Genomic DNA, 14,775 nt, shown 5'->3' with positions numbered 1-14,775 from the left:
GGGCCGGTTCCAGGGCAGCCCAGGGCCACTGGACCAGAGACGTCCACCCCGTGCCCTCCCCGGTGCTGCGGGAAGCAAGCTTGCCTTACCTGGAGGACGCGGAGGACAGAGCCTCACACCCTGCGGAGCTAGGTGGCACTCACTGCAGGTCCTGGGCACCCTTCCCGCGTCCCTTCCCATAAGGCCAGGGGCCCCAGGCCCCGTCCAGGCGGGCGGAACCCACACTCTGTCTGCCTGCCTTTGTCTGTTGGCCAGGTGAGGCTGGGAGGGGACCTTGTGTGTGTCCACTTTTATGTGTTATGTGAATACAGGAGGGAGGGGGAGAGGCACAGAGGGGAGGGTCACAGAGACAAAACTCTTGCAGAAACCCAAACCAGAGAAACCAAGGCCAGAGTTTCTGGCTCTGTGACCTTGAGCCACGCACTGTTCCAGGGCCTGGTTCCCTCCTCTGTGAAGTGGATGATCTCAGAGGCCACCGCCCAGGGTTGTGGGCCCCCACCTGGGCCATCTGTGGGCACAGCAGTTCCTTACAGTGGAGGACAGAGTGAGGGGTGGGGTTGAAGGGGGTCAAAATCTCCTGGAAACGGCACTCTCCGTGTCCAGGAAACCCTGCGCCGGGCCCAGGGCTGCTCCCGGTTCCCTCTGTCCCACCCCACTCCTGGGGAACCCAACAGAGGGACTAAAACCAGACGGGTCCCTCTGGCTCCTGCGCTCCTGGTGTCCACCACTGGAGGGCGCTGCGGGGCCGCGGAGCCGGGCTGGCCGCAGGCTCCTTCAAGGACACGGCCAACCCCAAGCCCGGGCAGGGCCGGCGTAGGAGCCCCACAGCATTTTGGAAACGTTGTAACAGCCGTGAAAATGTTCGCCCAGTCACTCCTCCTCTGAGCCCCCATCGAGCTGTAACCCAAAGCAGGGAAAAGCAACGCGCACAGGGCGTTTTCCACATACTTTACAAGTGCGAGGTAAAAAATCTGGGAAGCCACAAACCAAAACATAAATGGATTAAATTACATGGTGTTCACAGTCCACTCATCTGCACATTATTATAATGACTTCATAGAAAAACAAAACTACCCAAAATAATGCAGGTCACTGAGCTTTTTTTCTTTTTCTCTTCTTTTTCCGTTGACCTTGGTCTCCCGAGTTGCTGGGATCAGACAAACACCCCTGCGTCTGAGGGTGATCCCCCTTTTAAGCAGCAAATGCTGGAAAGAGTGTGTTGGAGAACCTCATAATTCTCAGCTCGCATCTTGGAAGGGGATTGGGTGGAAGTTGGAGTATGAGGAGGTGAGGAATGGGCACCTCAAGGTCAGAAAGGGGCCAGGGAAAGACTGTGTGTGTGGGCAAAGTGCTATGACCGTCCCGTGTTCCGCCCCCCCCCCCCCGTCACCCCATCTTAGGACCCCTGTCCTGGACTGTGAGTGGAGACCAAGGTTTGCTTCCACCTAACAGAGGGTGACAAGGGGAAGGGACCTTTCAGGTGTGATTAGGCTCCATCATCAGTCACCTTTGACTTAATCAAAAGGGAAATTGCCCTGGGTGGGCCTGTACTAATCAGGTGAGCCCTTTAGTAGATGATGTGGGTCCCTCCTGAAAGAGCGTGGGGCAGATATACCCTCCTGCTGACCTTGAAGAAGCAAGCAGCCATGCATGATCTCAGTTAGGATCCCAGGGCCTCACTCTCGCCACCACAAGGAACCCAGTCTGGCTACAACACAAATGCACTGGAGACCTTAGATGGAACCTCAGATGGGTGACGCTCTGAGGGCACCTTGAGAGACCCTGAGCAGAAAGACCCAGCTGAGCCCAGTCTCCTGGCTGCGACACTGAGAGACCCCACGTGTTGTTCACACTGATAAGTCTGTGACTCAGCAGTGGGAAGTGATCCTGAGCAGCCAAGGGCTTGTAAGCCCCATCAAGGTCACAGCCAGAAACTCTGGCCTTGGATTCTCTGGTTTGGGTGTTTGCAGGAGTTTTGTCTCTGGGACCCTCCCCTCCCTCCTTTACTTCACATAACACATAAAAGCGGACACACACAGGGTCCCCTCTCAGCCTCCCTGGCCCATCGTCCACAGCACCCACAGGGAGCCCCACAGCGTCAGCCTCCTGTCCCCCTGCAGAGCAGACAGTCCTAGATCTCAGCTTGACCGTGTCGCCCCCCTGCCTGGAGCCTGCCTTGGCTCCCCAGGTCACAATCCTGCTGCACCCACCCCAGCATCGCTGCCAGTCAGCCCTGGCGACTCAGTGCCCCTGCCCATCCACTGTGCCGGCTCCTCCCGGGCCTGTCCAGCAACGTCCTCCCACCAGCCGTCTCCAGCAAGAAGCCCTCCCTGTGAGCGCTCCAGTGTCATGATAACTTAAAACACCCAGGTCAATTCTAGATGTCAGCAGATCTAACTTAATGAGAGCTAGAATTTAATGTTATTATTTTCTATTTGGAAAATAGAAATACCTCCTGGTTTTCATAATCAAACTTTTCACAAAGGGAAGCGGATCAAAATCTCTTTGGTAGCTGGCGATACCCAGAGGTGCTGCCATCATCACGTGCATGGGTGACCGGGGACATGTCTCTGGGAAGCACCCAGCTACCAAAAAGAGAGCCTGGGAGAAGAAACAGGCTGCCCGCGGTCGCCGCTTCTGTGGGCACAGTGTGTGCACTTTATGTCACCTACATGTTTAATATGTCCAGTGAACAATCTGGGAAGTCATAAACCATAATGTGACCCCAGGTCACCCCATCTCTAGGATGGGCTTCTCGGGGAGGTCGGCCTGTGGGTGGCCTGTTCTTTATATGCACTTGTAAGTTTCTCCACTTGGGTAGAAAAATTGACAAAACTCTTTAAAATCTTATCCAAATTTGAATGATCCTTTTGGAGCACACAACATGTACTACAAGCCATGAAAAGTAAATATGCCATGGGCTGATGGCACGGGCCTGTCATCCCAGTGACTCAGGAGGCAGGGGCAGTAGGATCACAAGTTTGAGACCAGCCTCAGCAACTTAGCAAGGCCCTAAGCAACTTAGCGAGACTTGTGTCAAAATAAAAAGGGCCGGGAATGTGGCTAGTGGTCAAGCACCTCTGGGTTCAGCCCCTGGTACCAAAGAAAGAAAAAGAAACAGCCGGGCAGAGGGACGAGAGGCACAGGTGTCGGTGAGGTCTGGCTCGTGCACACAACCTGGGAAACGCACAGCCAAGGACAGGGGCCAGTTAATAACCGAGGAAGCCAGGGTGTGGCTAAGCTCCGGGTTTAGGACGACTGAGAGCCCCAGGAGGAGACCTCAGGCAGGACCAGGGCAGGCCCACGAGCCCCTGAGCACGGACATCCCCACATCTGAGATGTGCGTGGGGCTCCACGGTGCCCAGAAACCTGCAAAAATGGTGTCTTGTTGTGGAATTCCCTCCTGGACCAAAATGACTCTGAATCTGTCCCCGGGGTGTGTGGACGCAAGTGTTGACCACAGCATTCATTCCCTGAGGCATGCCCTAGAACCAGACCTGGGACATGGGCAGGAAGAGCAAGGACCAGCCAGACCCCATCTCTGTCCCCTGGGGACATGTCCTAGAAGGACACAGGAGGTCATGGAGAAGACAAGTCAGGAAGATGGGCTGGGGTGTGGCTCAGGGGGCCCCCCTCTGTCCCCAGCACCGCACACGCACAAAAGACCACGGGGTTGTGCCCACAGATCTGGGGACCTCACTGTCCTCATGAGGACAGGCCTCCTCTGCATGGGACGGTGCCACCAGAGGCTCTGCACAGTGACGGGCGCCCCTGGCTCTGGGTGGGGAGTAGGGACCAAGGTCAGGTGCAGGGACCCACCAGCCTGGCCCTCACCACGTCCCCGAGCATCCGGATCCCGGCGTGGGTGCCTCAGGGGGTCAGCAGTTTTCCACTTTGAGCTTTTCTGTGGTTCGTGACCCTTCGACTTTGACCCTCACTTGGGAGAACCTATATTTTTAAAATCCCTCCCACCTTTCAGGCTGCAATTCAAACTATGCTCTTGGGGAGCCTGCCTGGGTCCCATCAGTCCCCAGAGATGGGGTCCACCCTCCACGGCCATGGCCTCCGGAGGTACACACCCGGGGAATTGAGGGGTCCCCAGGCTCCGTCCCCACCTCACGAAGCACTGTCGAGGGCTGAAGAGCAGCACCTGTCTACCGGTACCTTTGCTGAACCCCAAGCCCTCATATTCCAGGGGTGCTCGTGGAAGCCTTGAGCCCAGAGAGCCATTATATTAGAGAGCCCCAGGGACCACCCCACATGGAGGAGCTCCTAGTCTGTGCATTGGATGTCCACACTTGAAATTCCCTGCTGGGCAGGCACAGTGGCCATACCTGTGATCCCAGCAGCTCGGGAGGCTGAGGGAAGGAGGATGAGAGTTCAAAGCCAGCCTCAGCCAGAGTGAGGTGCTAAGCAACTCATTGAGCCCCTGTCTCTAAATAAAACACAAAATAGGGCTGGGGGGAAAAGAGGGGGCTGGGGATGTGGCTCAGTGGTCAAGTGCCCTTGAGTCGAAGCCCCAGGACTCCCCCAAAATTAAAGTCCCTGCACCGACCAGACTTAGCCCCCCCACACACATCTAGGGGCAGTTGCCACCAGGAAGCGGACCCTCCCAGCAGGGTGCTCAGCACTTGGCGCTGTCTGTTCTGCCCTCCACCCCCGCCTTAGCACATCCTGGCTCAGGGAGATTGGCCAGGTCACCTCTCCACGTCCTCACCTAAAAGGCAGAAATGTCCTCTTGGAATCGTTAAGGAGGAGGCGAGGCGAGTGTGGGGAGGGCCAAGTCCAGCCCAGACCCGGGGCTTCTCTCCAGATGCGGCCCCGCAGCGCAGGAGCAGAGGCTCCGTCTCACCACCAGGGGTCAGTGCTGCCCACGCCCAGCTCCGCGGCACCAGGACCAGCCTGCCTTCTGTAGAGGCCAGGGTCCCCCAGCCACAGAGCCAGGCAGCGTGTCAGGGCAGGGAGGGGAGGGCTCCTGCATGGAGAGCGCAGCGCCAAAGCCTAGAGGTTCAGAACCTGGGTGGAGCAGACCTGGTCCCTCAAGGTGTCTGCCTCCCGGATCCTCAGTGTCCTGCAGCTAATGACATAGGGCCATGAGGTGGCAGGTGACCTGGTCAGGGCAGAAGTCAAGATTCCTGAACCCCAGACCAAGCGCCACCTCACCTGCCCTGGGCAGGGAGGAAGGACGCTGGCTTGGAGCGGCCCACTTGCTGTGTGACCCAGTCAGGGGGTCTCTGTGCCAAGATCATGTCCTGCCAGATTGGCCCCGGACACCCAGCAAGCTGCAGTCCCAGGCCAGGGGGACAGCAGCAGACGCCAAGAACAGCCAACAGGAAAGGGCAAGAGGCGGTGGCCACAGGGTCGGACAGTACTGTTTAATGATCAAAAACCACACAACCAAGACAGGAACCTGAGACAGACACACACACACACACACACACACACACACACACACACACACGGATCCCCACAGGGTTGGAGGCTCGCAGTGGAAGCACACCCGGCCAGGTCAACGGGGCCCTATCTCTGGAGGGGATGGATCCTTCCAGGCCTGGCCACCACAGGACCCTCTTGGCAGCTGTTGTAACACACAGAGGGCATGCCTTGCTCCAGACCACCTGGGCAGGGGCTCTTGCATGGCTCTGTAAAGTCCACACTGCAGCCCTGGACTGGACGATGGCAGGTGCAGGCACCCTGAAGGGAGGGGGCAGGAGCAGGTCACTGCTATTCCTGAACAGAAGGACTTTCTACCAATCCTGCCATGGGCCACCTCACCCAGGAGCCCACAGACACTCACACACTCACACGCAGGGCTCACAGGCCACCAGCTCAGGGGTCCACGCCCCCAGCAGGGGCCGTGGGAGCCAGGACCCGGAGCCCATCACCATCTGGAAGGGACACCGGGTCCCCAGGGACAGTCACAGCGGCTCTTGCTCATGGTCTGGTGGCCAAGGAGGACTCAGCTGCTGGTCACAGGTGGCGGGCTGCTTCCCAGAGGATCTGCAGGGCCATGGAGACGCAGGGCAGCTGGGCCAGGGTGTAGGACAGGGAGCGGATGGGTGCCCGCAGCTTGCCCAGGTAGGCCCAGGTGTGCACCAGGCGGCCGAGGAGGAAGACGAGGAAGTGTGCCCAGGCCACCACAGGGTGCGGCCCCAGGAAGGAGTAGACCAGGCCCAGGAAGAGGAAGGGGTAGATGGTCTCCATGTCGTTCCGGTGCGCTCTGGGGAGGCAAGCAGGGGTGGTCAGCCGGGCGTCAGCACGGGGGACACTGTCTTCTGAGATGGTCAAGGAGGGTGGGACTGTGCCCCTGAAGGGCCCATCCACTGGGGACTTTGAGGGGTTCCAGACACTCGGGCCACCCCAAGGCCAGGACAAGGCCGCGTGCAGAGTGAGAGGGACAGCGGCTGCTTGCTTCTGTCCGAGACAACCAAGCCCTGTGACAGGCCAGGGGGTGGCACACCGCAGCCTGGGGCTTGTGGGGACCTGGCCCCTGCCACTCGCCCATCATCTCTCTGGCCCTTGGACACCAGGCGGGAAAAGCAGGGTAAGAGCTGGTGAGGGTGGGGCTGGGGCCCTCTGGGTGCAGGCTGCATCCCTGCGCCTAGCTGTCTCCTGCTCTGAAACCTAAGTGCCACCTCCAGGCCCAGCCCAGGCCCCGTACGTGTGGCCGATGAGCTGCTCAGACCCTGCCATAAGTACATGGCCAAGAAAGAAGAGGCCCCCTGCCCGCCAGCCCTGGCTTACAATCTATGAACCCTGGTGACGGTCAGCTTTTCCCTGCGGAGGGTGGGGAGGCCGCTTAGATTCCAACCAAATGCCCAAAGCCATAGTGACCACGCGGGATGTTCAAATAAACAGGACCCCGGTGCCCTAGCTGTGACCCCCAAGACAGGCCGCGTGTACGTTTCATGGGGACTCTGCTGGAACAGAAGCCCCTTCCCAGCCCTGTCAGCTGGATGCACCTCACCAGCAACTCTGGGTCACCGGGCCAGGCCCAGCCCAGCAGCCCCTGCATGGTGATGGTACTTGGAGGCCACCTCTTCCCCACACTGGCAAGAGGAGTCTTAGGCAAAGGCCACAGCATGCTGCCTGACCAGAAGAAAAGCAGGCAGAGCAGGGGAGGGAAGAAGACATTTGCCTTGAGCCTTAAGGGTAGGAAGCTGGCCATGCAAGAGAAGAACATTTTGCCTAGCAAAGGCCCTGGGGTAGGAATAAGCAACATGCATTCACAGCACAGAAAAGTGACCCTGTGCTAGAGTGTGCTGCAGGGGACGGAGGGAGGCAGATGACAGTGGGTGATAGGCTTGCAGAGCAGGACTCTGAATTTTGTTCTGAGTGTATGGAGCCTTCCTGAGCCCAGCAGGGGCTGGGTCTTTCTCAGGATGCAGCGGCTGGCCTCTCTGTCTCCCTGAGACCAACACCAGCCTTCTTTCTCCTTTTATCCTGATCCTTGACCTTGCAACCCAGTCATGGGGAAAGCAAGTCTGCAGCTGGGTGGGTCAGGTATCCCTGACTATGGGGAGCCTGCTGCCCCCCCACAAAGGAGGGAGCTGGGGTGCATCCTGGGGGTGCAGAGGGAGGAGGCAGCCAAAGCCTGCAGCCATGGCTGGTTCCCAAACAAGTCCCTTACTTTGCTTGGGAGTCATGAAGGAAATGATGGGTTTTTCCCAAAAATCACTGCACCTGAATCTGCCACCGATGGGTTGGAGGGACACCGTTGGAAACCCCAGTGAGCTAAGCATGTCTCAAAACAAGGTCTGCTGCCACAGTGACCTCAGTCAGTGCCACCAAGAGACCCTTTGTGGGGCTGGGGATGTGGCTCAAGTGGTAGCGCGCTCGCCTGGGATGCGTGCGGCCCGGGTTCGATCCTCAGCACCACATACCAACAAAGATGTTGTGTCCGCCGAGAACTAAAAAAAATAAATATTAAAAATTCTCTCACTCTTACTCTCTCCTCTCTCTCTCTCTTTAAAAAAAAAAAAAGAGAGAGACCCTTCGTGAATTGCATATTCCTTTAGGAAAAGGATAACTAGGCCAGCGCACAGCTGGGGAGGCTGAGGCAGGAGGATCACAAGTCAGAGGTTAGCAAGGCCCCAGGCAACTCAGAAAGACCCTGTGTATATATATCACTGAGGATGTGGCTCGGTGGTTAAGCACCCCTGGGCTCAATCCCCGCCCTCCCTCCCCACCAGGGGAGACGCTTAATCCACCCAGAGGCCAGTTCTCCGGGCAGAAAAGCCTACAGGGCCAAGTGCAAGGGGCCCGCAGGGCCCTGCAGATCCCTGGGAACCCGAGCTGCCTCCCAGCCCAGCCACTGGGCACCCCCAGGAGGCAGGTCCTGGTGGGAGAGGGGGCGGGAGAGGAGGCTGCTCTGACTCCGGACCTCGGCAGCCTGCCCTCCCTCCCTGGCAGGCCTCAAACCGCAGCAGGGCCCCCGGGAGGCCACCGTGGAGCCAGGATAGGGAGCAAGGGGAGACCACGGCCCTCCACCTCCACCCGCAGGATCGCGGTGGAGACGCGGAGGGAGTCACGTAGGGAGACGCAGGCGGAATGTGTCATCCCAATAACAAGGCTTCTAAGCTAAGTCACCAAAGGCCACGAGACTGGACATGCAGGGCTCCACAGCACGGCCCGTCCCCGCCCTCCGCTGCAGCCGGGACACAGAACCCTTTACTGCGACAGGTGACTGCGGTGGGGAGCGGTCTGGCCAGTGCCACGGGCCACTCAAGAGTCCCCCTTCTGCTCCCCCAGCTCCGCTCCCAGCGCGGGGCCTTTCCTGGGTTCAGCTGCCTGGTAACCAGGGGGTCAGACCCGCTGAGCCCTGCCCAGGGCTTCTTCGTGGGGATACTGCTGGGCTGCATCTACCAGCAAACAAGAGGCGACACCACCTACGTGCACCTTAGGTTTGCTGCCAGGGTTGTCACCACCACCGCCGGCGCCCGGGCTGGACACAGCTGCCAACCCCCGTGCTGCTTTTGCCACACTCCTGATGGCCTGGGCCCCACCTACAAAGTGATCACCCTCAGTAACCTCTAGGGGACTTCCAGGCTGACATTTTGGGGTCCAATGCCCTGACAAACCTGTTCTCTTCAATTAAAACTACACATTCCTGCCGGGTGCAGTGGTGAACTCCTGTAATCCCAGTGGCTAGGGAGGCTGAGGCCCGAGGATCACAGGTTCAAAGCCAGCCTCAGCAATGTGGTGAGGCCCTAAGCAACTCAGTGAGAGGCTCAGTGGAAACTGCTCCCAGTTCCAATTCCCAGAAGACTCCCCGGTCCAAATTGTCCTAATACCCAAAAGCTTGGGTTAAATGCTCACCATTCTTCTCAGGGGCCACCTGGAAAGCCACATTGCACCAGGCACGGTGGCACACGCTGGTCATGCCCACAACTCAGGAGGCCAAGGCAAGAGGACCTCTACTTCATGGCCAGCCTGGGCGAGACCTTATCTCAAAATAATTAAAAGGAGCCGGGGCGGGGGTAGAGCCCAGTGGTTACTCACCTACCCCTCGCCAGAAAGTGTGGACCGTGTCCTGGGAAGACACTGGCCTGGTTCTGCCTTTTAAACCTGGTCCCTGCTGTCTCCCGGGGCCAGGCTGAGCTGTGGCTCCAGGTGAGCTACTCAGCAAAGCTGGTTTGAACCCCAAGAACCAGAAACCAGCGCTTTCCAGAGCGGGCGGTTGGAGGCCTCCTGCACACATCAGAACCCTCGGTCTAATGTGTAACTTCCCGCTGCCTCGGGCTCCTTCTTGGGCTCAGCCAGGAGTGGCAGACACGTGCTCTTAGTTCTGCACCCTCAAGTCCCCAGGCTGCTCCAGAAAGTCAGGTGGCAGAGGAGGAGCCCCGGGGACCCAGGTGCCACCTGTTCAGAGTAGCTCCCCAATACATCAGTGAATGGATATAAAGCATGATCAGAATCGGTCCTCATAAACCAGCTTGAATCTCAGCACTTAACATCAGCACTAGATGACAGGCCCTTTTGTTGAAAACACTCAGCCCACACAGGCCTCTTGTCTCTCCCAGACACGTCTTGCCACCCAGGACCAGCCACAACATGTCCTCATAAGCTGCCTAGACCTCTCATCTCTTCCCTCCCCAGGGCCCACAGAGTCCCCAGGGATGAGGGTGGCACAAGGGTCAGCAATGTGGGGCCAGGTATGGGGAAGGCGTGCAAAGTCTTCAGCATAGTAGGTGCTCACTAAATGGTGGAGGGATGGATGGGAGCTCAGATGGAAGGTTGTATACCATAGTTCTGTTAGAAAGGGTAGGACAGCAATGGACCTCACTTCCTATGACACATCTCTGTAATTTGTTAAAACCACAAGTGTGTATACTGTTGTCAATGGCTAAGAAAAACATAAGGAAAAAACCCACAGACTTTCTTTGCAGAAGAAAAGTTCCTATTATTAAAGTGATGGCATCCTGCCCATTTCCGCCTGTGACGCATGGGGACGTGCTGGGACCTGTGTGATGGTTTGTCTCCTGTCTCACCCCTGTCCAACTACTCCTCAGATACTCCCTCCGTCCCCCAGAGGTGTGACCACCTCTCTCTTGCCTGCTGGTGAGAAGTACCAGGCAGAAACTGCTACAGACTCCCATAGTCACCCTGCTTATGTGGACTTAAGTCACTGCAGGAATTTTACCCAGGTCCCATTTTTTTTTTTTTTTTTGAGCTAGAGATTGAACCCAGGGGCACTTAACCACTGAGCCATGTCCCCAGCCCTTTTTACTTTGAGACAGGGTCTCACTAAGTTGCTGAGGAAGATAGTGGCCTCTAACTTGCAATCCTCCTGCCTCAAAGCCTCCTAAACCACTGGGGCTACAAGCATGTGCCCCATGCCCAGCACACAGCCTCTTTTAAAGAATCATTTTGCAAATACTAGTTACTGACATGGAAAGTGCTCATGGTGTTGACAGAATTTCATGAACAATATTTGCACATAGAAGACAAAACGTCAACAGTGCTAGAATTGAGTGGTTTCCCTGTCTCTTTGTATTCTCAGTAATATCCAAATTTTCCACAATGAGTAGTTCTGAGTTTTATGATAAGAAAAAAACCTGTTTTTGTCTGGGGAATGTTAAGCATCCAAAAAAAAAAATGTTTACCTTCCTTCAGAATAAAAGAAATGCAAACTGAAGTGGCACCCCTTGTGTTGGCAAGGATCCACCATCAAGCAGGACGGCCCGCTGCGTGGGCAGGGGTTGCCAGGACGGGATTTATGCGCATGCACAACGCTTCCTACACCCACAGTTTTGCGCACAGGTGCTCATAGAGGAAGACAAGGTGCCCTCCGCTCTGTTCACCACGGAGGAGGACAGAGCCAGAGGCCCCTCGGAGGGGAGCTGGTCAGCCTTATCAGGGGCACACCTGGAGGTGGGGGCACACCTGGAGGCCAGGGCACACTTGGAGGCCAGGTGGGAGGGAGACTACATTTCTCTGAATATCCTTTGCTAACTTTGGAGTTGAGACATGAGCATGTATTTTTTCCAAGATTAATTAGAAATTAAATCGGCGAATGAATTAAAGCTGTGAGAGGGAGAAAGGAACGCAGAGAACCTCAGCCTCCCGGAATCGCGAGGTGCTGAGGGGACCTGAAGGATATAGGCTCTGTGGGGCCAGGCCAAGGTCAAGGGTACTTGCCTGAGACAGCGCTCCACATCAGGGTCACTTCGGCAGAACTGGAGGCCACCATGTCTCAGGGCATCTTCGGGGTTGGCAAAAGCCTGAAACACACCAGCCAAGAACCATCATCATGAGGGGACAGCCCGGCACCCGTCTGTTTGCTCATGGACAGAGTTCCCAGGGACACAGCAGTGGCAGTCACCCCACTCCCCAACTCAGCCAGCAACCATGAGCTCCTCCTCAGCAGAGAGGAAGGAGAGGAGGGGAAAGGAATGGAAAGGAAGAGAGAAGCAGACTTGGCCTTGGGAATGTTCACAGGGGACAGAGATGGGACAGTGGCGGTATTAAGGCTGAGGCTGGGTGGACACCCTGACACTAACCAGGTGCAGGGAGGGCTGGAGCAACAACATTCAAGGCAGAAGTCACAGTGTGTGCAAAGGGATCAGTACCAACACAGATTCCCTGGGGGCTGGGGACACATGGTAGCAGGTCAAGCCCTTTGCAATTTCTAAGTTGCAAAATAATTAAAAGTTAAATTTAAAAATTCCCCAAGCAGTTCAGGGGCTGGGTGTGGCTGGGGTGGGGGAGAGTCCTTGCCTGCCAGGGAGAGGCTGAGCCCAGTAAACAGCAGCGGGAGGCCTTGGGCAGGCTCCATCCTCCCTGTGCCTCAACTTCCTCCTCAGGAAGCTCAGAAGGAAACAGAGCTCCAGGTGGCGGGCGAGGGCAGAGGCTCGGAGAGGCCCCACAGGAGGAGGGCGCCCAGGGAAGGAGAGCAGAGACCTCCGACCACATACAGGTCATTGAAGGCCCTGTCACACTGTCCCCACTGGCCCCCAGGCAAACCAAGTCAACCCTGCAGATCTGACAGCACAAACAGCAGGCCCTGAATCTCAGCAGCAGGCTTCTAACTGCTCACCTGTACCAGACCCACCCTCTGGCTCAGGCTCCCCCCAGGGTGGGCTTGTCCTTCCCAGTGGGCCTGGCCCTGCCCTGCCCCTGCCCTGCCCTGCCCCAGGCAAATCAGGCTCATCAGGAGGATGACAGCTCCCCTGCTCTCTGCTGGTCCTTAAGTCAGTGTTTCATGGACTCTGAAAGCCCCAGGCAGAGTCCTGGGTCCCCGACACCTTTCTAAGGGTCTCTGCGTTCGGCAGGTGCGGGCCTCTGGAGCCCATGGCCACAGGTTGTTCTTCTGGCCAATGTGATTCAAAGACAAGTAGGCCTGGCCAGGGGCCAGCTGCCCTGCAGACCAGAAGCCCAGGGTGTCGGATGTCCCGGCTCTAGTGGAGCCAGAGGCCCGGCCTCTGGACACTCTCCCAGTGACCCCTGGCTGCTGGGGTTCTCAGAGTCACAGTTACTAGTAAATCACGAGGACCAATGTCTGGGAGGCTCTGCTGTGTTCAGGGAGCTGCCTCCCCAGCTTGCCCCGGGGCCCAGGCTGCCTCTGTCACCTCTGCTCCATGCCCTGCCCCAGGTCCTTCCTGACAAGTGCAGAAATGAGAGGGGCGCTTGGTCTTGAGGAGCTGCCACCCCAGCCCAGGCCGCCCCTTGGGTGGTTCCTCCTGCCTGGCTCTGCTGCTCACGAGAGGCCTGGAAGGGTGGTCACCTCCACCCTTCTCAGTTCACCTGTTTGAAAGGAGACTTCTGGGCCTGTATGGGGGCACAGGCCTGCAATCCCAGCCCAGGGAGGCTGAGGCAAGAGGGTAATGAGTTCAAAGCCAGCCTCAGCCACTCAGCAAGGCTGTGGTGGGGAGTCCCGTTCAGCTCTGCAACCCCGACCCCAGGAAGGACTCAGAGTGAGGCAGCACCCCTGCCCCATGCATGCCTGCACTCCAAGTCCTAGGCAGGTCAAGGTGGAGAACCAGTGGACTCCAGGTGGCCTGTGGCGGGCAGCACCTCTGCCTTTAATCTTGCCTGTGCTGCTCCAGGGGTTCACAGGACCCCCACCCCCAGGGCCCACCCACACACCAGCCAGACGCAGCCTCCCTTGCACTTCATGAAAGGAGTCCTCTATCAAAGTACCTGGGCCCCGAATGCACAGGTACCGGACCCCGGGGTCTAACAGGTTGCTGCAGACCCGCGGGGGCGGCAGGGGCCCTCCTGCCAGCCATTGCCTAGCTCCTCATCATTATTTTGAATCAGGGACTTGGGTTAAGGGGGATTTCCTCCCCAAACACCCCGGTGGCGGGGCGATCTGGCCTCCTGCGGCGGGCCTGGAGAGCTGCGGAGCGGGAATTTCCACTTGGCCTCCTATTTTGCGGGTCTCCACTCCACCCAGACACTGGGTCTCACTGCCGGGAAGCCACCAGATCCGACAGGAGCTTTGGGCTGTCAGAATCCCCAGCTGCGCCTTCCCGGACATGCCAAGTACCAACCAGGCAGCCAGGCAAGTCGGCGGGCTACTCGCCCCGGGATCCTCCAGGGCGGGAGGGCGCAGCTCCAGGGCGGGAGGGCGCAGCTCCAGGCCACTCACGCGCTGGCCCACGGCACACCTTGGCCACGACTCCCGGATGCCGCACTTTCCCCAGCGCAGCGAGAGGGACCGCCAGCGAGCCCAGGGCGGGGACCCGGGCTGCACGTACCTTCTTCCGCAGCCTCACTTGGCCTGTGATGACCGCCACTACGTACATCTTGATGACCAGCAGCGTGCTGCAGAGCAGGAAGGCCGGCAGGGTCGGCCCGCTCACCGTCGTCAGGCTTGGGGTAGGCATCGCGGCCAGCTGGCGGGAGATCCGGCTCGGGACAGTGCGACTGTGGTTCTGAGCGTCGGGACAGCGCAGCCTGCAGAAATAAGAAGGAGGCGGGCGGGTGAGGGGGCGGGCTGCCTCCCGCCCCGCCCGCCCCACCCAGCCCCGCCCCGCCCCTCGGCGGGCCCCCTCCTCCCAGGAGACCAAAGGCAACTTGAGCGCGCCGATGCTTCCAAAGCTGAGCGCAGGGCGCGCCCATCCCCAGTCCTGGCTCTGGACCATGCTCCCTGGTGAGCCCTCGAGCACTTTCCAATCGGCTTCACGTCTCCTCTGGGACATGGGCGTGCTGCACAGCCCACCTCTGGGGCTGCAGCAAGGCGACCCCCTGGCAGCGTCTGCACCTGTGGAGCCTGTTGCCGACCCGTTCCACCTGCCCAAGGGTCACGGCAGGCAGTGCGTGAGAACCAGG

General features: G+C 58.4%; 1 protein-coding gene across 1 annotated transcript; it reads right to left on the bottom strand.

The window, feature by feature from the left end:
- Positions 1-5,574: 5,574 nt before the first annotated feature.
- On the bottom strand, positions 5,575-14,425 carry PTGES (prostaglandin E synthase). Its single transcript, XM_081282183.1, has 3 exons — positions 14,202-14,425; positions 11,641-11,723; positions 5,575-6,220 (listed from the first exon to the last, which is right to left on the bottom strand). The coding sequence occupies exons 1-3, from the start codon at positions 14,328-14,330 to the stop codon at positions 5,971-5,973; spliced, it is 462 nt and encodes a 153-aa protein (XP_081138309.1). The 5' UTR covers positions 14,331-14,425; the 3' UTR covers positions 5,575-5,970.
- Positions 14,426-14,775: the final 350 nt, after the last annotated feature.

The sequence above is a fragment of the Spermophilus citellus genome (genome assembly GCF_964194105.1).
Source record: "Spermophilus citellus genome assembly, chromosome: 2".
In the NCBI taxonomy this organism is placed as follows: Eukaryota; Metazoa; Chordata; class Mammalia; order Rodentia; family Sciuridae; genus Spermophilus; species Spermophilus citellus.
The sequence above is the reverse complement of the archived record's forward strand: the minus strand, read 5'-3'. Positions and strand labels throughout refer to the sequence as shown.

What these genes read in the sequence shown, in the direction of transcription:
- PTGES (XM_081282183.1), bottom strand. Translation starts at nt 14,330, where the DNA reads ATGCCTACCCCAAGCCTGACGACGGTGAGCGGGCCGACCCTGCCGGCC. An exon ending in AAGTGAGGCTGCGGAAGAAG is followed by an intron (nt 11,724 to 14,201) that starts GTACGTGCAGCC and finishes GGTGTGTTTCAG; the next exon opens with GCTTTTGCCAACCCCGAAGA. An exon ending in GATGTGGAGCGCTGTCTCAG is followed by an intron (nt 6,221 to 11,640) that starts GCAAGTACCCTT and finishes TTGCCTCCCCAG; the next exon opens with AGCGCACCGGAACGACATGG.